Below are 26,116 nucleotides of genomic sequence, written 5' to 3' on the forward strand. Positions count from 1 at the left end.
ATTAATAAACTTAGAACACAACTCTATTCAATATAAAGCAGATATCCTTCTCCGTCACGAACAGCCTCTGCAGATTAACTAGCTTTATCTCACTTCCATTTCAGGATGTTACCTACAAACTAAGATCTACTCTAGTTTGAGAATCAACAACTATTTGTTAAAATGTTTAACAAATAGTTGTTGATTTAAATTTTAATAGTTGTTGATGTTAAAATGTTTAACAAATAGTTAAATTTCAGAAGGTTTGTAATTTAAACTATACCACATAAACATGAGAACTGAAGGACAACATAAGGAAGGTATTCTCTCCAGTCTTGAAGAATTCATACGTTACATATATGTACACACAGTATATATTAAAATCTTAACAGCTTTTTATTTCTAGTAACACATGTCCTGCAAGGCAAAGTAATGAATTAAACTCTGTCCTCTGCAGAGGCTGTTCTTGACAGCAAATACAAATATTAACATTTTCAAAGGTTTAGACAGCTAAAGACAAAATCATACGTGCTTAAAGTAAAGATATTTTACCTAAGAAGACTGAGAGGCATAACACCAGGCGATTCTGAAGCTGGAACTGTTTCAGTATCAGTTACTGGAGTAGTAGCAGTGGTAGTATCCTCCAGAGAGCTGCTCATGAAAGATGTTGTGCTAGAAGCAGAAGGGCTGGTTGTAACTGGTGTTTGGGCTTGCTGAGACTGATCACCTTCTTCTACTTGTTGATCTACTTCTGCAACAGAAAAAAGGGCGTTACAGGAACATTAATATAACTGCGCAGAGCAAACTAGTAGCTGTGGCTAAAATGTAAAAAAAATAACTATCGTTATTTAAATTTACCCCCCAAAGAAAGCGGTGTGCATTTCTGCACACCGCACAAATACTTCTGCCAATAACTCAGGGACTTATGTAAAGAAATCAGTCTATCAGCTCTTACTGTTGCCATACCGATGCAGATAAAAACCCTCAGAAAACAAAACCCCAAAAACCCACAACTGATTTAGAGATTTTCACAGACAGAAACACAGGTTACTTACACCCTGAACATACACATGCTTAGCGTCATCCGGTAACATAACTATATACAATCACATTTAACAATACTAAATGTTGACAGTCACATCGCATACAAATCCTTCTGACAAGTATACACAGAACTGCTCATTTTTAAAAAGTATTAAAGACAAATTAGAAACTCTTATATTTCTGATTGAGTGATATGCATTCACTTTTTATTAAAATAAGGAAGTGGGGAAAAGGCAAAAAAGTCAGTATTGTATCTACAAAACAGTAGAACATCTTTGTAAAATTTCTCTGTCCAATTAAAATTCCTCTGCAGTACAACCACTACAAAGTTACAAGATTATGTTATTTGTACTGTCATTGTTACTATTAATTTTAATAGAAATAAAAAAATAATTTAGCGCTCTACTTCCATGATTTTGAAAATGTACCTTGTTTAAGTCTGCCACCAAACTGTTCCTCCAGCAGCCCATGAACCACTAATTTGTAGATCATGGCTTGTGCTCGTTCCAAATCTGCCAGTCCTAGAGCTCTTTTAATTGGTGAACGCATGACTGCCCTTTTCACCATGTGTCGCATCAGGAACTGCAAGGCAGCACGCATTTCGACATCTTCATGAACAACTGGAGAACTAGCACAATCAGAGTTGTGACCATTTTCTGCCAGGACTTTTGGTATTAACAGTAGTTCAGCATATTTACTACAACTAAGAAGAACACTAAGTGACTTCATAGCACCAAGATAAAGGTAAGATAGCTGTACTGCTCTGATTTCCGACTGCACTATATCATGATTTCTTGGAGTGTGTTCATGATTCTTTTTTCTTCCTTCAGCAGGCTGGTGTTGGGATTCCATCCCTGGTGTTGATGGTTCTAAAGAAAAGGAAGCAATCTCATTTTCTGATTTAGAGCTTGTAGAGGTATGTCCTTTATTATCATCAGCACTTTGTCCTAATCGTATATCTGATCCAACATCACCATCCGTTTTCTGGTCCGTTTCCCCTTTATCTTCAGATTCATGTCTGTGTTTTTTCTCATGCCTCTTGGTGCTTTGCTTTCCCATATCTTCATGAATACCAGTCAGATAGGTAAGGTCCAGCAATACAGTAGCTGTCAGCCCACGAAATCTTGCAACGTCAAAAGGCAGTGGTTCGCAGGGCTCCAGATTATACAACGGAGTATCACTAGGCGACCAAAAAGTTGGGAAGCTTTAATAAAAGATCAGAATGACACAGGAAAAAGCAAGTGAGGGAGAGACAGGAGGAAAGTACAGGAAATAATGTAGGCAAAGCAAGATGTAAAATATATTTAATAAAATAAACAAATTCTAAAAATTAAATGTAAACAGGGGAAAATGAGGTTATGATCAGAAACGGGGAGATATGGTATCAGAGTAAAGGCAACAAAGCATGCACAGGTTTTCAACAACAAGTGTTAAAACCCAGAAGCATCATAGAAGCTATCAATTCTGTGCTGACAAGGGTTTATACTATATTATTTAGAAATATGCAACAGACTTCTACTAAGTAAAACTACCTTAGGCCAAATTTTATCATCATATCTGAGCTGAATTTGGGAGCAGGTGTAAAAGCTTAGAGAGAAAACACGCCTAAATTTTTTTCACATTAAGGAAAAGCTTTGATTGACCTCACACTCCTGTTCAACTACACATCATAAGGAGCACACTTCTGATAACTTATGATAATTCCATCTCTGGTTATGTCAGGACAGATTACACCTAGAGAGGACAGTGACTTTTTAAAAACACAGGTCAGAAAACCCAACAGACACACACAACATATGTCTGTCTATCTGTCCATGTATGCCCAGTGATAATTTTTGGTAATGTTTAAGACTGTTACACTTGAATAATTTTCACTCTAAGCAGGACAAAAATTCACCAGCCTATATTTCCACACATCTTGTATTTTCCATACATCCAGCAGATAGAGGACATATAAATCTTCCTTTTATTACCCCAAAATGTTTTCCCATCTTACAGTGTAAACTTCTACCTAAAAATGAAAGCAAGCTTTAGTCTGGTTTTAATTCAGAAGGTATATTCTGAACTTAATTCAATGCATTACCAAGAACTTGCGTATCTTCAAGCACTGTAACACTTCACTCAGATAGTATTTCAAATTATTTTAAGTGCACGCTTACTTTAAGGCTATACTGTCACATGGGCATAGTTACAAACGTAAATTTTTTCATGTAAGTTTGACAATCTACTGCACTCCAGTATACTTAGTTAAAGCGACAATAGCCTTTGCATAAAGGCAAATAGGTATAATGTTGCAACAGTTTTAGGAGGTGACCCGACCTCAGTTGTTTCAGAATGTAATTGTAACTGGTGGCAAAAAAACATAATAATTCCTGCTCAATTTCTCCAGAAGGTTACGGTTCAACTACAGCCAGAAGGAGTTCAAGAAATGTAGTGAATCAAATCTTTTCCACACAAAAACATGGGCAATTCCTGCGAGAGTACCAGCCAGCCCAAAAAAGCCACTAGCTTTGTTTCAGAGTTTCCTTGCAAGTGCTTCCCCTTTGAAGGCACGTCTGCAAGACAGGTGGAAAAAAGGAGTATCTCCTTCCAGTCTCCTCCCCAATTCTCAGCATGATCTGCAGAACAACTCCAAAGTGTTAACATCTAATATAGGGGCATTCCTTCAGCTCTCTTAAGGCAGGTCAGAGAGTAAACAAACATTACTTCAAGGCAGCATTAATTTGAATATCATCATCCAACCCACGATTAGGAAGAGAAAATCCTCCCATCTCCTGACCTTAACCACTTCCCAAGCCCCAAAAAGCAACTTCCAGTGCCCTGAGAAGGGAACGACAATGTAGCAAAGACACCGCTTCTCAGCTCTGATAAGCTGGGTCAGGTCTCTCTTTAGAACCAGGTTCACCATTTACAATGAAAGGGTGCACGAAACCCCAGTAAAACTCTCTGTTCTTTACAGATGTAACAAAGAAGCCGTAGTAAATTAAGACAGCAGTAATGCTTTAGTTAGCCAATACATACCAATTCTGAGACAAGCAATGCTCATTTCACATCTATTAAAAGTGGCAAGTTGGCCACACCCCAACGCCGAAACCTAGAGGCCAAATCTAAGAAGTCTAATAACGCTCATCAATTCAAAACTATCAAATGTGGTTTTGATATACAAGGCATTTTATTACTAGATAGCATAAAGATGTAACTCTCATGTTTGTTTTAAAAAGACAGATTTTGACATCTAAGCTTAAAATCATTGATCAGCGTGACTCTAATGTAAAATGTATGTTACTTATGAAGACTTCCAAGCACAAAACACCACTAGATTGTGAAAAGTGCAGGAAATGAGCATACCTGATAGTAATCTCTGCTTCATCCCACTGAACCTTGGCAGAAGTACTTCCTTCCTTCACTACTCCAAGCAAGGTGGCATGACGTCCAGTTTGCTTGTGTACGCATCGACCTCCAACTCTAAGTCCAGCATCAACTCCACCAATTACTGCTAGAACAGGCCACACTTCCACACAGAGCATCTTCAGCTGCAGTTCTGAAAGGTCAGCCAGACCATGCCTACTATGTTTGCTTTTCTCCTCCTCTTTATTTTCTTTCTCCTCTCTCACCTCATTCTCCTCTCGACTTTGAATCGAGCGACTTTTCTTCAGCTTTTGGCCTGCTTCTTTAAGACATGTTTTGATTTTATTCAGTCTTTCCATCATTTTTTTATTGATGCAGTGTGTCCAACGGTCTGTGCGATGAAGGATACGAATCAGCTGGATAGTGGCTTCTGCCAGCACTGCAGCAACAGGACTACAGATGGGGTCACCAGGTAGTAAATCTCTTGGTGTACCACGCATCTGCATATCACAGATTTTCACCTACGTGTTCAAAGAGAACAGTTTACAAGTTATCTTCTCAATGTACCTGAAGCAGCTCATTTTATAAATACAGGAGTCTCCTGCAATTACTAGCATTCTCTTTTTTTTGCTTGGGACCTCTAGGAAATCCACCTTAACACTGATCAAAACATGCATCCCTTCAAACTCAAGGATGCTGAAATTACAACAGTTCATGCTTTCTCACATAAGACTATCTGGAATTCCTAATACTACATTCCCCCTGGTTTCTGGGGAATGCAATTTTGTCTGTAGAATACTAAATTTGTAAATCAATTCTAAACGATAAATTACATTTTAAATTTACAATAGATTGTGCAATATAGGAAGTTATGAAAAGTCTGGCTAGTGTGCATGTCATGTAGTGCTACATATGTCACAAACCAGAATTGTTAGCTGCCACCCCACCTCCCAAAAAACCCAACATCCGTAACACGGACACAGAGGAGAACAGAAGGGCAAGGATAAACTTACAACCTCTTGTAAGGGTTAACCCAGGTAAGGCAGTGAAGCCCCACACAGCCACTCAATCACTCCCCCCAGCAGGACGGGGAAGAGAATCAGAAGGGCAAAAGGGAGAAAACTCATGGGTTGAGATAACCCAAGTTTCATAAACAAAAGAGAAAAAAAAAAAGACAAAATAAACAAAACAAAGAAACAGAAGTGATGCAAAATGCGATTGCTCACCATCAGCTTACTGATCATCAGACCCCAAGCAACAGAAACCCCTGGCAACTTCCCTGCAGTTTTATTGCTGTGTGTGCTGTTAATATCATGCGGAATAGCCCTTCAGACACTTCGAGTGAGCTGACTGGCTGCACTCCCCCCAGCCTCTTGCCCAACCTCAACCTACTTGCTGGGAGGGACAGAGTGAGACACCGAGAAAGCCGTATAAACAGTGTTCAGCAATAGCTAAAACACAGTGCATCATCAACTGTTTTGGTCATAAATCCGAAGCATAACACCATACAAGCTGTTATGCAGCATACTGACTTCATCCCAGCCAAAACCAGTACATCTACGCAGATGAACATTTAAGTTACCTTTTCTCCTGGATTACTGCTATAGAACATAACACAAGGGTATAACTCTGCTGCATCCACATCTTCAAAAGCTAGTTTTGGCTCCTAGTTAAACAAAAAAACAACAAAACAAAAACCACCAAACTTAGAGCATATGAAATATGCAAAGTGACAAAGTTATACCTGTATTACAATCCTTGTAAGTACTCAAACTATCATGTGTCCTAACTGTCATGCTTAGCTTTATACAAAATATCCATGCCAAATCACTGTTGAAAGACCACCAAAAAAACCAATTAATGTTAAATACCTCTCCGTTTTTACCAAAGGAAATAGTTCTTGCTTCCATATCTAATACGCATGTGATGAAATCTCCTTGGGTAAAGCTGGACAGAGTCAAAGTTTGTTCTCCGTTGTGATAAAGATTACCACTATAGGCTCGATACAGCCACATATCTGAGGTAGTACGATGGTTAAAATCATGTACTGGCCAGCGAGAAACTCCTACACATGTGCCTTCATTGCCTCGGTTCTCCTTCACAATGTAGAACTAGCAGGCAAAACAAAACAAACGTGGAATAACGCAATGAAAATTTACCTTACATATATTTACTTATACTTTTAACTGTTATACTCAGAAGCTTTTAATAAATAAAAATTAATAAGCTAAAATCATGCTTTACCTGTAAAATGACATATTGGTGTATAAGGTCAGTCATTGACAAATCATCTAAACCAACCTACTAGTAATTAAGTGTATGTAAATGCACAAAGTAGTGTTTGTTTTCCAGATTCAAAATGTACCCACGCAGAAGTTGCAAGTGCTAAAAATAGTATCACAGAAATAAATAAGCTTTACTCCTCATGTTCACAGTGAGAAATTTACACAGATGCAAGCAAAAAGAAAAGTAAAAGTGTTACGATCAAAGATGGTACTGACAAGGACTACAACTGTGTATGTATCTCTAATCTTAAAAAAAAAATAAAATCAGTCATGATGATGTATTAAAAGCTGCTCTAGTCAGTCAGACAGGCTGATGTGTCTTCTTGCAAGAAAACAAAATGTTCTGTGAAGTGCTTTTCTAAAGAAAACTTCAAAATCTACACGTTTCAGTGGGTAATTTTTGCAACACAATGTGTTTCTGCTGACTATGGATCTTAGGGACAAGTATCAGCACCTCTACAAATACACGACACATATTCACAGTCTCCAATACCCAAATGGCAGTGCTCAAAAGTAGTCACAAACTCTTCACTTTGGATAGAAAATCATAGAATCATTTAGGTTGGAAAAGACCCTTAAGATCATCAAGCCCAACCATAGATCTAACACTGCCAAAATGTCATTTACTCAAGAATGTCGTCGTAATGGAAAAAACATAAGGTAGCTGTTGTTTATAAATCATAGTGTAATTCCAAAACAAAGTAAGAGAAGGTAATAAGTACATTTTTATGCAACCTACCTTCCACTGGTAACACCCAGACGTAACTCCAGTGGATGCCAAACCATATCCTTTACCTCCACTTCCATGTGTTAGAATCTGCCCATTCTCCACTATGCAGCATTGAGCTTTCTCAGGGTCAAAGGACACTTCCTGTATGGGAAGATTCTCATCTTCATCCTCAGACTCTCCTTGCTTCTATCAGAAATAGGACAAAACATCTGTGGTAAATGTGACTCAGTTGCATTCAGTCAAGAAAGAAAGAGTGAGCATCGTTACCTGTAGCTTCACTTCTTGTTCTTTCTCCTTTATTTGAATTGCATGTTTAGCCTGAGCTACTGGAGCCTCCCACATGCAGTCAGACAGAAGTGAGAATAATCGTTCAACAACCTGGTGTATTAGAATATAATTCATATCATTTTAAATCCAAGATGAGGACAACAAGTAATATTATATTATTTTACTTTGCTTTGTAGGTATTAATGTAAAAATATTTAATGCTCTTAGATAAGCAAGTGTCTACATCGACCCTCACTTGATTTTGATTCCGAACAAACCCATGAAACATTTCAAAGTTTAGTGAGACTTTTTGAAGAAACAGGTGTAAAAGCTTGTAACAACATATAAAGACCTGAGCCATTTGATCATCTTCAACACCAGATTCACAAGCAGGTAATACAGCTTCTAGTACATGAAGTGCAAGAAGTCTAGTCCTCAAATTGCCAACCAGGGGAACTCCTAAAGATGGAAGAGTATGTTAATAATCTGAAAGTAACTTCTGTATCAGGCACACACCTATGGTGCCAGCTGTGCACAATTCTTACAAAATCTAACTTGTGTACATCTACTGAAGTTAGTTTTAGTTGTTCACTATGTAACCCATGTTCTAACGGGACCTATTTTTAGGAACTGCACTACAGAAATGCAAGAAACCATTGAGCACATTTTGAAAAGACCATACCTGAGCAACATTTCTGAGAAGCAATGTTAAGAAGTACTTCGGTCCACTTTGGAGATGCCATTTTTGACTGAATTGCTTTTGAAGACACAACTCTACGTAGGAAAACAAGAAAGTCTCCCAAGTGCAATTCTGCTGCATGTTGCTTTCGGAGGGCAGCTAGGAAGTTAAAATTAAAGGTTTTCATTTACAACTTTATTATTAGAGCCTTATTAGCAGTCTTTCTTACAAGCAACAAAGTGTTCTGTAAGTAAAAATATAATGATCAGTTATTATGCAATGGCTAGCTGTTAGCCTTGGCTGGCTGACAGGTCCCCACTAAGTTGCTCTCTCACTTCTGCTCCTCAGCAAGACAGGGGCAGAAAATAAGATTAAAAACTTGTGTGTCAAGGTAAGAGGAGTGACATCACTCAACAATTACTATCACGGGCAAAACAGACACGACTTGGGGAAGACTTAATTTCATTTATTGCCAATGAAAAATAGACTAGGAAGTGAGAAGGATAGTGAGAAACAAGGACAACATTAAAACACCTTCCCCCCAACCATTGCTTCTTCCCAGGCTCGACTTCGCTCCTGACTCTTCTACCTCTCCACCCTTGAGCAGTGTAGGGGGATCGCAAACGTCAGGGAGTTGTGGTCACTTCATAACACTTTGTCTCTACTAATACTGCTCCATAATGGGTCCTTCCCATGGCAAGTTCTTCAAGAACTGCTCCACTGGGGATCCTTTTCCATGGGATACAGTCCTTCAGGAACAGACTGCTCTAGTGTGGGTCCCTCACTAGTCACAGTCCCTGCCAGAATTGTACTCCTACACGGGCTCTCCATGGGCTGCAGCCTCCTTCAAGGCATATCCACCCGCTCCAGCAGGGGTGCTCCATGGGCTGCAGATGGACAACCTGCTTCACCATGGTCTTCTCCACTGGCTGCAGGGGAATCCCTGCTCCAGCACCTGGAGCACCTCCTCGTCCCCCTCCTCCACTGACCTTGGTGACTGCAAAGTTGTTTCTCTCACATTTTTCCCACTGCTCTCTCACACTGCTGCTGTGTGGTGATTTTTACCCTTTCCTACATCTGTTATCACAGAGGCACCACCAGCGCCACTGACTGGCTCAGCTTCGGGCAGCGGCAGGTCTGTTTTGGAGCTGGCTGAAACTGGTTCCGACATGGGGCAAGCTCCTGTTTTCTTCTCACAGCCGCCACCCCTGCAGCCCCCTCCCACTACCACAACTTTGCCAAATAAATCTGATACACATGATTATTTATAAATGTCCCTGAAATATAAAATGTAATCATTGGTTTCTAAGTATGTTTTGTTTTACGGGGATTTTAGACGCAAAACACTGCATCTCCTCGCACCTCTGATTCGTATTCCAAGGCAGTTTTAACAAGAAAATGTCTCTGGAAAGACCTTAATTAATTAACTAGAAATTAGGATATACCTATGAATTCATCACCCATTGCATTATTTATAAGCAAGACAGTTATAAGCACAACCACGACCATATGTACACCTAAAACCAAGCTACAACAAAAAATTCCTTCAAACACACTACTTCCACAGAGATTAAAAAAGCTCATTAAGGGACTGCAAATCATGTGAAGTTCTTAATATTTCAGAAAATATTTTGTTGCAGATTTTTTTATGTGACAGGGTAGGGTCAACCTCTTCTTTTCCACTCAGACTGCATAATACAAAGCCAATGCAACAATTTCCTGAATTTATTTGCCGTTTGGAATCTAGATAATTAAATTCCTATGACCGCATTTATGAAAAACACTACTAGCAGTAACTCATTTTTCGAGGAGAACAGTATTCTCCTCCTAAATTCCAAACCAGATGGAGTAATTCTCATTCTAAACCTGCTCCCACCTTTAAATTCATTTACATATCAAGTCTATATAAATCTGAACTGAGCACAAAATTATTTGATCAGTTTATTTAATGTGATTTACAGAGTTAAGAATGACTCAAGAATAATCAAAATACAGTGGAGTGTGTGAGGGCCTCAGCATTCAGCGGTTTCTTTAATTATGTTTTCTGGTATTTCAAAATTGTAGCAGAAATTACGCAAAATAATTACCTCTGAAGTCTCTCTTCTCATTATCCCCATTTGAATCTGCCTTTTTTGATTCTACTTCATCTTCCTCACCTTCCCCTTCTCCAAAGGAAGCCATAAGCATCACACCAGCTTGTGATAACAAGTTCTTCAGCTGACTGCATAATAAATCCAGCAAAGACTGGACCACCTTTGGGCTCAGTTTGTCAGCATAGGTTCTATACACACAGACAAAACAGTAAAAATAAGAGTATTTGAGACCTGATCCAAGGAACAGTAACATACAGACACAACCATAAACTCCGTGCAAGTGACAACTGGGCCTAACACGGCACTAACTCTAATTCATTCTATTGCTGCAGGTTACTTTTCCTCATCCTTCACCATTTGCTTGGCAGAATATTCTTATTTGAACCCTATTTTTAAGACACTTTAAAAATGTCCAATCTTTGGAATCAAAGGCTACATTTCCAGTACTTCCTAGGGGAAAAAGAACAACTTAGTCAGTTAAACATAATCCCACTGCATCTTCCAAAGATGGGGTGTTCTTTTTATGGGTTTGGTTGGGTTTTTTGGTGCGGGGTTTTTTTTTTTTTTTTAACATAAGGGATTTGGCAGGTAAATGCAATGTGTTGTATGAACATAAAATGAAGATGCATGTACTGACTATGAAATAATACTCTTGCTCCAAATAGAAATACTTTCTCCACTGCTTTTTTCTTTACTGAGTTAAACTAAATATTTTAAGTGTTGCTGGGATTTTGGATGCTGCTCCCTGGTCTAGCAGAAGCCGGTATTCCTCAGAAAATTACTTTGTATTCTGAAAAGCAGCACAACGTACTGCTCTGAAGAACTACCACATTATCAGTATCGTTTTTACACAAATGGCTTTTACACAGCAGAAAGCCTCATCATATCAACTGAACAGATCTAGATACAAAGCCAAACAAGAAAAATGGGGAATACTGGAATAGAGTTAAGAGACCATAAAGTTCTAACTATTCTCATCCAAACTCCTCACTCAAAATTTAAAAATATTTATCAGTCTTATGTGCACCTTTCTTATGAATAATGTGACTGCTCTTTCCCCATCCCTTCACTTACATGCTTCTGAACAACATTTATTATCCTAAAAAAAGCTCACACAAAAGAAAAGTCATTTTTAAAAGGTGCTGAAAAGCTTACCGATTAATTTTTCTGAAAGCAAGGGATCATTCCATACTTACCCTGTGGTGATAGCAAGGATCTGAAGTAGTCTTGTACTGGCTACTTTCAACGCTGTGCTGAGTTGAGAAATACCAGTTTTGGGCAGCAACTGCAGTGGTTGTCCTAACATGGTATCTGTGCCACACAACTGTGATAGCACATTTAGTAGACCAGTGGAAATGGCCAAGGAGACGTCAACAGGCTGATAGTGTACACTTAGAGCAAAGACTGTTACCAACAGGAGACGCTGTTGTGCTTCTAAGATTAAAATAAAGTTGTTTTTAATTAATAAGATGTTTAGAGTAAGAATACTAACACAGAAGAACAGCAGATTATATTAAAAATAAAATCTAATGAATTACATTATCAAGTAAAGAGTTATCCTTCTTTGTCAGACACTTTGAGGTAGTCTTTCTGATATAGTATTGTAGCCCCCTTTAAGTCAATGCAACCACCATGTCAAGGCTGTCCAAAGAAGAATACCATGTGGACCTAGTTTGCGAAGTACATGTTCAGAGGCTAAACCTCAAACCACAACCTTCTCTCTAGGGTAAGGATAACTGGGTAGAACACTTAATTTTCTACTTGCACTTCAAGCCGATTCTCAAGAAATTTCTTTCAGTTCCATGTTAATTGTAAGTGAAACAACAAAACAATTCAGGTAAGAACACCCATTGGGCCCTACCAACAAACTACATTACCTAACTCTCTTCTGTACTGAAGCTCTCAGTCAGTGCATGTACAAAGGCACAGAGGTGCAGAGTTCCAGCTACCCCTTCAGAATAGAAGCACGCAGCAGTATCTGGGTACAGAAGGCCAGAAAGAAAAACAGGCAAGATGCCCTGTTCTTTGGTTTTAGAATTAAAGAAAGTTCACTCGAATGAAGGACAATTGGACTTTTCATCCCTTCAGAAAACTGCTTCTCCCTGAGAAATCTAAATATCACTTTGAAGTGCCAAAGACATGGGTGACTGAGGAAGATTGTGGTTATGTGGAATAGACAGGTTGACAATACTTTAAAGTCTTAAAATACTAAGAGGGCTAACACTTGAAGAAAATTAAGCCAGAAAAAAGTTAAAAAGCTACTCTCTCTTAGTAAAAGAAGTCAGATAGATGCTTTAGTGAGTTCTGGTCACTAATATCAAAGTCTGCTTTGTTAGACATGTAAGCTGTTTTTACTGTGTATCAGAGGACATATTTCGCAAATCTGGTTTTCACTTACCTATGTGATGCTTATTAGCCTGCAGAGCTCTTTCTAACGTAGCAGATAACTGCTGGTAAATTTTGTGCACAGCCACTTGGATTTCAATCTGAATACTTCTCTTAGCTGCTCTGATACCATCCTGGGTCAAACAAATAAATTTTATAAGGACTGATACATTTTTAACATCCAGTTATTGAAACAGCAGAAACGATTAAAGTATACGTACCTGGTAGTGATGCAATCTTACACTCTCTCCTTTGGCACCTGCATGTCCTACAGTGCCCAAACCAAAACAGCCAGCAAGAAATTGTAGTCTAACAGAAGTAAGCAATGAAGACGACTGAAATCCTGGTATTTGACGACTTCCCATTAATGGCACACTGCCTTTTTCCTCCATCCCTGATAGAAGCACTAAAATCTGATGAAGTGCTTCCAGACGAAGCTAAAAATAAAAGCAGGCAGAAGACAGTGTTAAGTAAGTGCCAAGTATCCTTAGAAATTAGAATTAGATCATAATCAACTGTAAGCAAGAACGAATGAGGTAGCTGTTTTCTCGTTGACACTTTTTTTTAAAAAAAGGGAATTCTTTCTGTTTCATTTTAGAGTTTATTTACATGAAGTTCCCAGTTCCAGTTAAGATATTTTAACAGAAAACAGAGGAAAATGTCCTTAATTGGGACAATGTTTAAAAAAAAACCCCAAACAAACAAAAAACAAAAACCAAACCTATAAAATGAGCATAATGTATGAAGAATAAGAAAAGGTGTTAAACTGAAACTTACCTCAGCCCTCAACTGCTGCTGCTCCATTGCAATTATTGATGCTTGTGGACTGGTGGACATACTTTCCTCTGGTTCCTTAAATCCTGGCGAGTTTCCCACATCTCCACTTACGAAGCTGACAACATTTTCAATCAAAGTATGAACTCCAAGGGATCTTGAGAGATCAAAATCGGACTCAACAAATGAGTAGGAGGATGTATATAACCAATCTCTGCTGTGTTTTAGTCGAGCCCATGAGTCACTTAAAGGTTCCACTTGACTATGTATTGCTCCTAAAGATATACATAATGAAGTCTCATAAATTCCAATTCGCCAGGTAGCATATTTTGACAGTAGGTAAAGGCTGAACTGCTGCTATTCATACAGGTGGAAAATGGATATTCATGTTAATTATACCATGCATTAAGCAACTTAGAGCAAAACACTTGATTTAAATTTACAGCAATTTCCCTAACGGAAAGGCTGTATTTCTTTTATTACATTAAGCAGTATTGCAACACGCTGCCAAGTGAGAAAATAAAAAGATAGAAGCCACTCAAACTGCTCAGCTTAAAGCTAGAACGCTGAATACAAATGCTTTGCAGCTAGATGACAAAATAGTAAAGAAAAGATCTGCCACAACAGAAATTGTGCACTTTGGATACTTATGTTAAGGTCTAACCATAAAACAGAGAGTGTTTTTTTGTTTTATCATTATAGTTTTGCAAAAGCACAAGGTTATTTTGGATTAAACATTTACAGAATTCATGATTGCAGAAGGGAACAGAAAATTTTTATTTCGGACTAACAGAGAATATTTACTTTGTTAGGATTCAAGATAAAGAGAGAGATACATATTAAATACTACCTACAGCATGTATCTGTCACCTGGTAATTTCACAAGGCTATTTTCAATTATCTCCTATTACATTGGCATGTCCTCACCCTATCTGAAACGTCACCATCACTAATAAACCTACTTCTTCAAATGAGCATCAGTCATAAATCTGCAGCACTGGCACTTATTTATTACCATATATTTGATCTCATTTCCAGGAGAGTTTTGCTAGAAGTCTATCCTGGCATAAATGAGTGCAATGTCACTGAAGTCATACCTTCATCAGCAGTTAACTGATACGCATCAGTTACTGATACATATCAACACAGAAGCTGGTATTTTATTATTTTTGTCAATGCTGTTAGCTCACTTGGAGCTATGCAAGGTATTACAAGAGGGCAGACCCTGCTCAAAAGAACTTTCCATCTGTATAGACAGGTAATGCCTGGGGACCTTTGTGGAAACCTAATGGATGTTTAAATTCACTTCGAAATTTTAGTGTGAATTATCTTAAATAATCTACAGAGAGTTTTTAAGTATTAATGTCTCTTGTGCACAATGAACTACAGATCACCATTTGGAGAATCACAACCCATTCACAGTACCTGTACAAATCTACATTAACACTTCATTTTTTATAATCTGTCTGCAGGATATCTCCTCAAACATTATTAAACATATCCATTTGTACAATAAAGTCGCACAAATTCACAGAATTTCATCTGTTGAAAGCTTGCTTTCAACAATGAGGCTGAGTTCCAATGGTAACAGCTGGATACTAGTTTCAGGACTGCCTTTAAACACTGCCTACCTGCAGCAGCTCTGTAAGCAGCTGCTCATAGGAACAAGGAAAGACAGACACATTAATTTTTCCAGTTAGGACAACTCTCCCAGCAACCACTCTACACCATTCTTTTCCTAATGTAAAAGCAAAACGCTATTATTCTGTCAACGAGTCGGCTCCTGCAGGTCACAATCTGCACATTCACACAATTTACAAATTCAAAATACTGTGAAATTTTGCTTTTCCTTTGTAAATTAGGTAGTTAGTCCCCACTTAAGAGTCCAAAAATTTAATTGTCAGGGCTATGAATTATGAAAACCTGTTCACATCCCATTTCCTTTTCTGTAAATAGTGTTCATGTGCATTTGCATGGTATTCCTAACACTTGCTACTAAACAGATTGCAATGGTTTCAAAAAGAACCATCACAGTACCTAACTCATATGTGGTATTTGACAAAAATATAGACACACAAATTTATTTTGGGTAATGCACAGATTAAGTTGAAACGCTACTTTTCAAAGTGTAATCTGATGTCCTAACTTCTGCTGGTTTATGTAACATGGCGATATTACCTGGTTTACAGAGAACAATCTATTTTGTTATCTTCACTATGAGAGAAATTAAAGAAATTCTGTGACTCAATTTCACAATTTATACCTGGTGACAATATTTAAAACAGAAATAAAGACAAATACCATCTCACCCTAATTTTAATATTAATTCTTATAATACTTGTTTTAAACCTCTCTATTAAACACTATGTTATATGCTGAAGTGGCAGGTGAGAAACGTAAGATAGGATATACATAATAGGACAGAGTAGAATAAAATGGTGCATATGCACCTAGTATATGCATGGTGAACAGAGCCCAAGGGAGAGGATAAATGAAGCCTCAGATTTCCTACACGAAGCATAGCTAAATCATTACCAAGTCCACAAAACGTTGCCCACATAGCAACAACTACTTCAAAAGCCTCCTCAAGCCCTGCAGTCTTTCAATAGCAGGAGAGCTGATAGCATCCCGAAGTGACATTAGCTTCCTATCCTCTACCTCTCCTACGCTACTCTATGCCACTATGAAGCACAGCACAGAACCAATGGATTTGTAAAGAAACAAAAAGCAATTCCAATGTCTTAAATCGTAAGCTTCAGGAGACCTTTCAAGCATTAACAGAACATCAGAAGAAAATTTAGTTTTAAGGGTCAGCAAATCTTCCAAGAAGAAAACCCCACCGTAAAATAATAACGTAAGTTATTTCATATTTGAAAAAAGATGAGGTCTTAGCTAATCGTTTTCATATTAAATGCAAAAATGTTTAAATGTAAGAACAACTTGAAATTATTTCAAATTAGGAGAAAATCCCAACAACTATGAGATACATATTAAATGCAAAACAAGAGAAGTTGTGACAGAAAGCATAGACTTTAAAAACAAAGATGTCACAAGTCAAAGTAGTATACTTCACAATTAAAAACATTTAAGAATTAGGGCACACAAGCCTACAACAAAGTAATTTTTTTTCCTCTTCAAAGATGTTAAGTATCAACAGAAGAATCAAAAGTGTGATTGTATATTACAGCTTAGCTTGATTCTGTGTAATATCAATTGCACAGAACTGATTGCAGCTTAGCACTTCCATAAGCCTCTACAATCACATGAATAGAGTTGCACATAAGAATAAACTTTAAGCTTACAGTAAAAAAAAAAAGTTTACTTGTCCTTATAAGCCAGCTTGTAATAATGAGTTTTCTAAATGAATGTGGCACAGCTGCAATACACACTTCGTAAAACATAAAATATGTAGGGAAGCTATAGAGACAAAAAAATAAACATGCCATCAGTTACTTGCTTGAAGCTCTTCTTTTTTCTGGGGCTCAACTGGCCAAAAAGGAGTAAATACACTACACCACACAAGAATCAGAAGACAAAAGCAGACATTTGAAACAAGATAACAAATTCATAAAATCTGTTCCTCATATTATTCTGACTTAGACTTACATGATCAGTCTCATCTCAGTTAATACAACAATATATCAATCAGCAAGGTTTGAGGGAAAAATATTTACTCTTGTTGTGAATTAGTATAGCCAAGGTAAAAGACTTTCTAAATTCTCCACCCTCCTTTCAGGGAAAAAAATATACGCCCTTTAACACATTTATATGCATACACCAAGATGTGTTCACATCCCTTACTCAAACACGAACTTTCAATTTCAAAATGCAGAACTCATTCATATTATTACAGGTACACAGAATTACTTCCAGTTAATCTGCATTTCATTTAACTTTTTCAAAGTTGCTCAATTGTGTTCGTAAAGTACTACAGTACACATAAGCACACTGAAATTCACTGAAATGACATTTATGTGAAGTAAAAACACCCAGTACTGGAGGACTCTCATTTATCTGTCTCTAACTACGTTTATGATTGCCCTGCTAAATACGCGTTCTTTATTGTTAAGTATGTCATGCAATGTACAGTATTCTGCAGGTACTGTACAGGATAGGTACAACTTTTTGAGGCATACTCTCTGGAGCTGCAGAATTGAAGAAGATGAATCTAAGCAACAAAAAGAAACCCCAAAGGGCTTAGGTATGAGGGGAAAATAATGATGTGTTCATCACCCCTTAGGGCAAAAGTACTGAAGTAGGTTGAAGTAGGAATACCAGAGTCGTATTTCTGAACAGATACAATAAATGAAGGAAAAAGGCAGAGTGGCTAAGACATTGAGTAAAAAGAGAATGCTTTCCTTCCATACTCATCTGCAAGACCATAGGAACAACTTATAGTATTAGTAGTTTTTCTACTGCTAGTTTCTATATAGAAATTTATGAATAAGAACAGATTTTGTACCATAAAAGTCAACCAACAGTGAGATTCAATTATTAAGGAAATATGATCTGAATTTTTAGTAACTAGTTGCTGCATTCAATAAACAGAAGTTCTAAAACAAGTCAATCCACTCCAGAGGGAATTGGTCTTTGGCCTGTTTTAAAAGAACCACTCACCAATACCATATGCATACGGCATTATTTTGACAACTTTGCAAGGATCAAATACTCTGCACAGAGTATAGTTGAGGATAAATTAACCCTACAAAACCTCAGCTAGAAACATTATGTGTGGCCATGGTTCTGTAACACGAAGCGTGGTTAAGTTTTAGTAAACTTGTTAAGGAGAGATGGGGGAAACCTCACGGCCATATATTAAGGGAGTGGTTTTAGTGAAAATCCCCTTTTAAGTCTCCAAAATAGCACAGCCTCCAACAAAAAAAAAACAGTGGCGACAGAAGGAACTTTCTTCAGGGAAAAAAACTTGCTTTCCAATTAGCTCTGCTTGTCAACTTCCTTCATGCAGTTTACAGAGACACACTTAAAAGAACAATATTTTCAAAGGACTGCTGCAAAGTGCAGTAAGTTACTATTGTAAAAACTCCGTGTAAAAGGAAACATGATTGAATTTTCTGAAACTGAAAGAAACGGGAAGTGGTTCCTACGGTTCCACTCTTTCTTTCCACTTAACACTTCCAACTTCACATTCAATCCAAGAAAAATTTTAAAAGTTCAGCTGTTAAGTCCCTCAAAGCAACAATGGTTACTGCTGTTTTGTAGAAAGAGACAAGAAAAACCAGGAGGCTTTACTTTAATTGCAATTCCAGAAGTGTTTCCCATGTAAACTTCTGTTGTTGTGCACACCTATCCTCTGCACTCAAAATAGAGATCTTCTCTAGCATCTATATGGCATACATGTTTCCCTCCTCTCCTCCTCATTTAGAGGGACATAAAACCTTCCACATCTTCCACTCAAAAGCGGATCATACGTGGAAATCCTAGGAGCACAAGGTATAAACATGAATACCAAATGAACATCTCAAAAAAAAAAACAACCCTTAACAAATAAAAATATGCGGCTGGTTTCTCAGTAAAATGTCTAATGGTTGCTTCAGGGGAATCTGACTTTGGTGGCACTTAAAACTCCAGCTGGCGAACATCTTGAGGAACAATGCTGTAGTCTTCTCTAGGTCATCTCTTCCATAGTGCTTTACTTCCCACAAGCAGGAAACTAGGCTTTTTCAAATCCTCCAATTCTTAGCAAATTTAGCAAATTCAAATGCAGATAGCTCATTCTGATGGAACTCTTTCACCTCTTTTGCCAGCAACTCGGGATGGAGCACAGCATACTGTGAATACGCTGCAAGAATTTAGGTTTCTCCTGTTTTACAAGATGGGCTAACAGTGAACATTAATGTCCCCCCTTTATTAGTCACAGCGTATCACAAGAATGAAGACGAAACTGAAAGGGTTTTACCAATCAAAACATCCTTGACAGGCACCTGCAGTACCTCTACAACTTCAGTGTGCTGGCTATGTTACAAGGGGTGGACAATCCAAAATGGCTGCAAGTTCCATCTCCCTAAACACTGGGGCATGCTTCAGGTCTACGAGATCAACTAGGATTCACAAAACTAGACATTTCCCAAGAAACGAGAGTCCTTAAATAGCACCAAGCTGAACAGCTCATCCACTTGATCACACAGATCTTTGCGGATCTTTTCCTGACCTTGATATAAGGATCAGGAATGTTTCCCTGTAAATGCACCCTGCATTCACTGGATGAGTCTGGTGCTGGGTATCAACCAAAACCGTCATATTTATCATCCAACACAAGTAGAAAAGTTTTCATTATTGTACGCTGGCTAACTTCCAGTTACCAATACCAGATTAAAAAAAATCTCTAACTACCACGGACCAGAAAAGTCAGTCCTCCGATACCAGAAAGCAGGTATCAGTACATGGCATCACACTGTTCAGTTTGCAAATGAGCTATTCGAGTTTCTTTAGGTTCTTTAGGATCAATTGCATTTACCTGTTTCTCCTCAGTGTTACACACTTGGTGTAGCACCTTCTTTTGTAATAAAAAGCTTATATAGACTAGATAGTTGGTAGATTCTATTCTTGCATTAATCCTTATTTCCTGGAGCCCGAGACCAAAACAACCTCATCAGTCTAACCAAAAGTTTAGGAACCATAATCCAGAAGATACACTGTACCTCAGATCTAACCTAAGATGATTTAATGGATTACTTTTAGCATACAGAGAAAAGCGAGTGCTGAGTTGTGTGTCAAGATTAATGGCAAAGCTAAAAATGGTGACTTCAAAGAATATTCTGCAGATCAGAGTGCTGACAGAGGCTATTAGATCCTCTAACACTGAGAATGCCAACATACATCCTTGCTGTCACAGTATGAACAGCTCTAGTAAAATTCTTTCCTTGCCTAACTGTTCAATTGATTATCCATGCAGAAGGAATTCCTTTCCACATTATTTAGAAATTGAAGTGTAATGAGAGCTGCCACTGACAGTTTGCTTTATAATTCCAAGACTTTAAAAAGCAAGCAGCCTCTCCGTACTCCGCTTAATGATGAAGGCTATTAAACTAGAACTCTTATGTTACCCAGCAGTATTAAAGCATATTATTATATATAATAATTATCCATAATTAAAGCATATCATAACCCAACCTAATTCCTGTTAACCTCTTCCGCAGATTTTTACAGATACAACAAACATCTAAGTCATGATTCTCGCAGAGACTTGTTGACTTTTTGGTCCCTGTAAACAAATATCCTCTGCTCCCTCCATCACCTTCTGTGAAGCTCATTGAGATTCGCCAGAATGAAGCAGCAACAAAAAGCAGTACAAAAGCTAAAAATCGGATTTATATCGGAGTAATGGAAGAAGCAGTTGCTTGGTTCTGTAGGTGTGCTGGTGTTGAGAGGATGCAGAAACTGAAGCGGTATTTTCTGGATACGAGTCCTCTGTGTTAAAGCACATTTTAGCTAAAAGTTCATTGTTAGTACAAGAATAGAGCATTCCACTTGATACTGAACTTCTCTGCCAATTTTTTCTTCCTGAAGTCACACAAGTGAAAACAGAATGAAAGTTCCTAATTCACTAATTCACTTGACCTCACAGAAATCCTCACTTGCATCAAAAGAGCACTGCAATTCTAGAAACTAGAATAAATAGTTATAACCTAGAAAATACTATAATCAAGCCACAAAGCAACAGAACTTAGCACAACAAACAGTAGGTAAAAATTATTTTAAAAGTTATTTTATATACTCAGTTTTAACATCCTGATTGTCATTATGTACTGTAGTTAACCGCAAACACATTTTATCTTACAAAACAGTAACATATATGAGAGGTCAATATTCACTAGGTAAACAATAAAACTTACCCCTCTTTCTATGTGATGATGCCAAATCCAAATCAACATTTCGTCTTCCACTCTAGATTAAGAGATTAATAAAGCCTCATTTCTTTAGGTGAACGTATGTGGTGCATAGCGAGTATTTAAACTGCATCCCTCACCCATAACTTGAAAAAATCAATAGAGCTATAATAATGTCAATTTTTTTTTTTTTACCCACCATTATTTTCTCTTAACAATGGTATTAAGAAGAGATCTCTATACTGAAACACGGTACTAGACAAATGTTTAAGAGGTACTTCCCACCTAAATGTTATATTGACAATCTCTAAATACATAATGCTAGTTTACTTACCAGTGAATAACCTTCCTCATCTGATTCGGGCTGAGATAAATCAGATTCACTTCTTGACTTAATCAGTCTGTAGCTTGAGTTTGCATGGATTGAGCGACTTTCTGCAGTAAGACTTTCACTCCTGCTTCAGGTGCACACACATGTGTGTGCACACACACACAGAGAAAGAAAATACTGAGATGAGGCAAAATTAAGAGTTGATAGTCAAATTTAGCAGGTACCACAGTGTTATTTGGGAGCAGACTATCACAGAATGTCACAAGACCACACCAAAGAGGAAAAAAGTGGTCTGACAGCTTCAGTTATGATTCTTACAAAGGGTATTAGTAAATTTTGTTATTTCTTAACACTCTTACTGGTCAACTGAACAAATTGCAACCTCAAATGACTGATCATTCAAGTGCCTTGGCAAGTATTACATACAGTATACAGAAACACTTCTAAGCTGAGAGGACAAGAAAACAGACAGGGTTAGGTGGGTGAAAAAGCACTTATTTAAAACCCACCCATAAAATGCATCCTAAAGTTGATATGCTGGAGATGAAAGCCACTGTGACAACAACAGAGGCAGCCACCCATGCTTTAGGGACTAGATTTCCAAAAAGAGGCAAAAAGAATAAATGGGTACTGAATATATGTAATCTCCATCTGAACTCCCCATCAACATCTTCATTTAAAATACCAGAGTGAAGTTTCTGTATACACTAGAAGTTTAAGTAGACTCAGGAGTTCACTAGTAGCACCAGCCACACAATTCCTGCGTTATATTCTACTACACACAAAGACCTCTAGAATAAAAGTTTAAATGGGTCAAATTTAGAATAAAACTATGTTACCAAGACTTTCCCAGGTTATGAAAGCTAGAATACATTATGTAGTACTTATACTATCTAAATCATACACTCCTTCAATTCAATGAGCTGTCTGGCTTCATTTTCTTATTCTCCTGTACCTAACAACAGTGTATTGCACATGCCAGTATGTTACTAATATTTACAAAAATCAATCATGGACAGCACTTTTTTCATAATAGGCTTTGAAACTTTTGCTGTTCAATGTATCTTGCAAATTTTCTTTGGATACTACTATATAGGACATGGGTAAGATTCAAGAAAATACAAATATGGTAATAAAAAAATCCAAATAGAGGAACAAATTTTAGGAAAAATAAAGAATTTTTCCAACTACCTCAAATTATCTGTACGCCTGATGATCTGGACTTCATTACTACGCATCGCTAAGCCCAACTTCGAAAAGTAAATATGGCACGCAGAATAAAACTCTTAATAAGATTTAGTTAATGTGGACAAAGAAATTGAGAAAATTCACTGTTCTCAACAAAAACATAACATTGCTTTAGGCAAAAAATCTTCTTTTAAAAACAATGCTAAGAATCCTCACAGGAAAACTGAGGTTATACAATCAATTATAAAGGAAGCAGAGAAGAGTTAACTATTCTAAGCAGTAAGCATCCCCCACCTTGTCATGAGTCCAATCCCCTCAGGAGTAGTAGAGGGAGGTTGCTGTAACTGTCCATCCTCCCTCCGTTTCTGGAGCTCCTCGATAACAGGGCTTACTCCTAAGATCAACAAGGCACATCTGTGGATCACAGAGTTGCACGCAGCAGTATACACATCTTGACCTTCTGTCAGATCAGTGCTGATTCTTCTTTCCTGCTGAGACTGAGGAGGTGGATCATCAAGTCTAGTCCCTGTCCCAGTGTTCATCCTATCTCGATCCCGACTGCGAGCTACTTCACGGGCTGATAGGAAACATTGAAATATTTCTGTAACATGCAACACAAAAAGAAGGTCTTAACTTCTAGACAAAGCTACATAGAATGAAATATTCATCTACATCTTGGGCCAAAAACTGCCCCGCTGTGAAGAACAACGAAAATTTTTCCAACAATAAAAGCATTCATCAGTAATACAAAGCTATAAAAGAAGTCATGGAAACAGGTTAAATGACGCATTTACACAATGTTAAGTTTAAAATGAAGACGACAACACAACTGACAGAACACTAAATGCTCTTTCAGTGTCTTACTGCAACCCAACTCCTGTTTGGATAGCATCAAAGAGAAAGAGATTATTTCATGTTTGCGTTTTAGCAGATGTACATGAAGTAATGCTTCTGTAAATTTCTATTCCAGGCACCAGCATATCTGTAATTCAATACTAAAACAATTTCAGGCTTTGGTCAGTACAATGAAGATCCTATAAAAATTCTTAGCCTTCACTTTTCTTAATTCTGCTGTTGTCTCAGGTGCCAGATTCTTCTAAAGAAACTGTGTGAGAGACCACATCACCTCTGTCCAAAGACCTAAGCATCTCTTGACTTAATCTTTTTAATTTTAAAGTTTCAGTTCTCCTTTGGAAAGGCAAAGGTAAATCCAAACACTTCCTTCATTGACAGTAATAGTTAGAAGGAGCAAGGCATCAAGGACACAAAGCGAACTCTGCATGTCAGGATCAGCTTCCCTTAGGATCTCCAGTACTTATCTTCCTACTTATTTGCATACGTAACACTACCATCTGTCTGGATATTTCTGGATACATTTCCTTTATTGTACCCAGAAACCCTGTCCAGGTAGAATTTGAGAACCATGAGGAGCATTTGCCCAGGGTAACTGCGTATCAAGCAGCAAAAGCATATTGCATCTTCTGAGCAGGTAATACATGTACACCTTCTGGAACCACAAATCATTCTCATGAATGTGCACTTCAACTCCACAGTACGCTTTCAGGAAAGCCTACTGCATTGTGGATGTAAGGACACATATAGAAACTAAAGGTGTAACATACATTTTGGTCCATAAGATCCCAAAAGAGGTATATGGGAGTCATAATGGGGAATATAAACACTGTCAGCAAAATAGGTGATGACAGCAGAGGCAGGTAAAAGATAAATCAGAGGAACAGTATTTGGAAAAGGAAAAAGAAAAATTATGGGAAAGATTTCAAGTCAGCCAATTTTATTTTTTAAGCCATTCTACAGTAATTTTTGAAGGCTAACATGATTTCTGTCTTTGATAACACTAGGGTAACAAGAGAAAAAAAAAACAATTGAGTATGACTCTATGTTGCTTCACTAAAACTGGAAAAATTACGGACTAACTACCCCACTGAGCCTGATTACAAGCCCAAGTTTGCGAAGTTCACCTTTTTCAAGCTATCTTCTGAAAAATATAGCAAGTTTTTTAGAAAACCCATGAGAAAAGTATTGCATAGTGTTACAAATAGCGAACTTTGACTAAAACCTCAAAGTTTTTAATAGATTCAGGAAGAGAGAGTCAAAGCTACAAGTGAATTGCAACTCACTCAGCCCACTGTTATCAACAGCAGGTTTGTTTCCAAACTTCAGAATAACATTATTCTTCAAAGTTTATTGCATACAAGATGAACACATACAAAAACAATTAAAATTCTGTATATAAATATTGATGAAAACTCAAGAGATCTATTGAAGTTTAGAGAAAACAATATGAAACCTGTTAGTCTCGTAGACGGTCCATATAAGAAGTGTTGGTATATGTCACATGCCCTGAGAATTGCCCAGAAAGGCAGTCCACTTGCCTAGTATTCACATTGCCTTGTATCAAAAGATTTTTCTGACCCAATAAAAGCAATACACCATTTTATAAAAATAAACCTCTCACAGTGTTTATGCAGATTAATCTTTCATAATCTTTTAAATAATTTCTCCATTTTGCCTCGGAGAGAAAAATATATTGTCCTTCCAAAGCACATTACACGATTGACATGCATAACTAGTACTTACTACCAGCTGTCATAACTTCATGTTCTCTTTCCTCCTCTTCATCTTCTTGTTCTGGGTGTCCTTCTTCTCTGTCACGTTCTGCCTGCTCCTCCATTTCTGCTTCTTCATCAATTGTACGAGTAAAAGAATGTTCTTGAGCATCAACATCAGCAGATTCTTGGTTATCTAACATCTTGATTTTAAAAAACAATAAAATACAGTGATATTAATTCTCACCAAAATGAAAGATGAACAGAAAAGGACACAGCTATTTAATAAGGGTTTTTTTGTATCCAAGAGATACTTTCGGTATTGTGTGAAATAAACGAGGACAGCTGTTTACATTCAAGGCTTCAAATACATAAGTTGGAAAACTTAATTTTCCTTTAATAACTGCTCCTCAGATTATCTGCAAAACATGTCTCCTTGTAATGCTTACTTAGACTCTATTGTCAAACTGTGACACTTCAGCATCAAAGCCTTTAGCAACCATATGCTTTCGTCTCGTAACTTTCTCTCCCTTTAAGAAGGAGATAAATATGACACCACTTACTTCGATGGACACGATTTTGTTACTTAAAGTGATACC

The 26,116-nt window shown here is 37.5% G+C and overlaps 1 protein-coding gene across 1 annotated transcript in view; it reads right to left on the reverse strand.

Moving 5' to 3' along the window:
• HERC1 (HECT and RLD domain containing E3 ubiquitin protein ligase family member 1) overlaps positions 1–26,116 on the reverse strand; it is an 83,742-nt gene that overhangs the window by 33,572 nt on the left and 24,054 nt on the right. Inside the window, exons 21-38 of the mRNA XM_010284437.1 lie at positions 25,549–25,720; positions 23,245–23,551; positions 21,766–21,886; positions 21,438–21,489; positions 13,588–13,859; positions 13,032–13,247; positions 12,824–12,944; positions 11,622–11,859; positions 10,420–10,613; positions 8,336–8,491; positions 8,006–8,112; positions 7,654–7,764; positions 7,396–7,572; positions 6,243–6,482; positions 5,954–6,037; positions 4,372–4,892; positions 1,452–2,227; positions 532–730 (exon numbers count right to left, since the gene is read on the reverse strand). Of these exons, the coding sequence (XP_010282739.1) occupies positions 532–730; positions 1,452–2,227; positions 4,372–4,892; positions 5,954–6,037; positions 6,243–6,482; positions 7,396–7,572; positions 7,654–7,764; positions 8,006–8,112; positions 8,336–8,491; positions 10,420–10,613; positions 11,622–11,859; positions 12,824–12,944; positions 13,032–13,247; positions 13,588–13,859; positions 21,438–21,489; positions 21,766–21,886; positions 23,245–23,551; positions 25,549–25,720 (4,064 nt within the window). The remainder of the gene's footprint in view (positions 1–531; positions 731–1,451; positions 2,228–4,371; positions 4,893–5,953; positions 6,038–6,242; positions 6,483–7,395; positions 7,573–7,653; positions 7,765–8,005; positions 8,113–8,335; positions 8,492–10,419; positions 10,614–11,621; positions 11,860–12,823; positions 12,945–13,031; positions 13,248–13,587; positions 13,860–21,437; positions 21,490–21,765; positions 21,887–23,244; positions 23,552–25,548; positions 25,721–26,116) is intronic.

Source organism: Phaethon lepturus, unplaced genomic scaffold (assembly GCF_000687285.1).
Source record: "Phaethon lepturus isolate BGI_N335 unplaced genomic scaffold, ASM68728v1 scaffold5003, whole genome shotgun sequence".
Lineage (NCBI taxonomy): Eukaryota > Metazoa > Chordata > Aves > Phaethontiformes > Phaethontidae > Phaethon > Phaethon lepturus.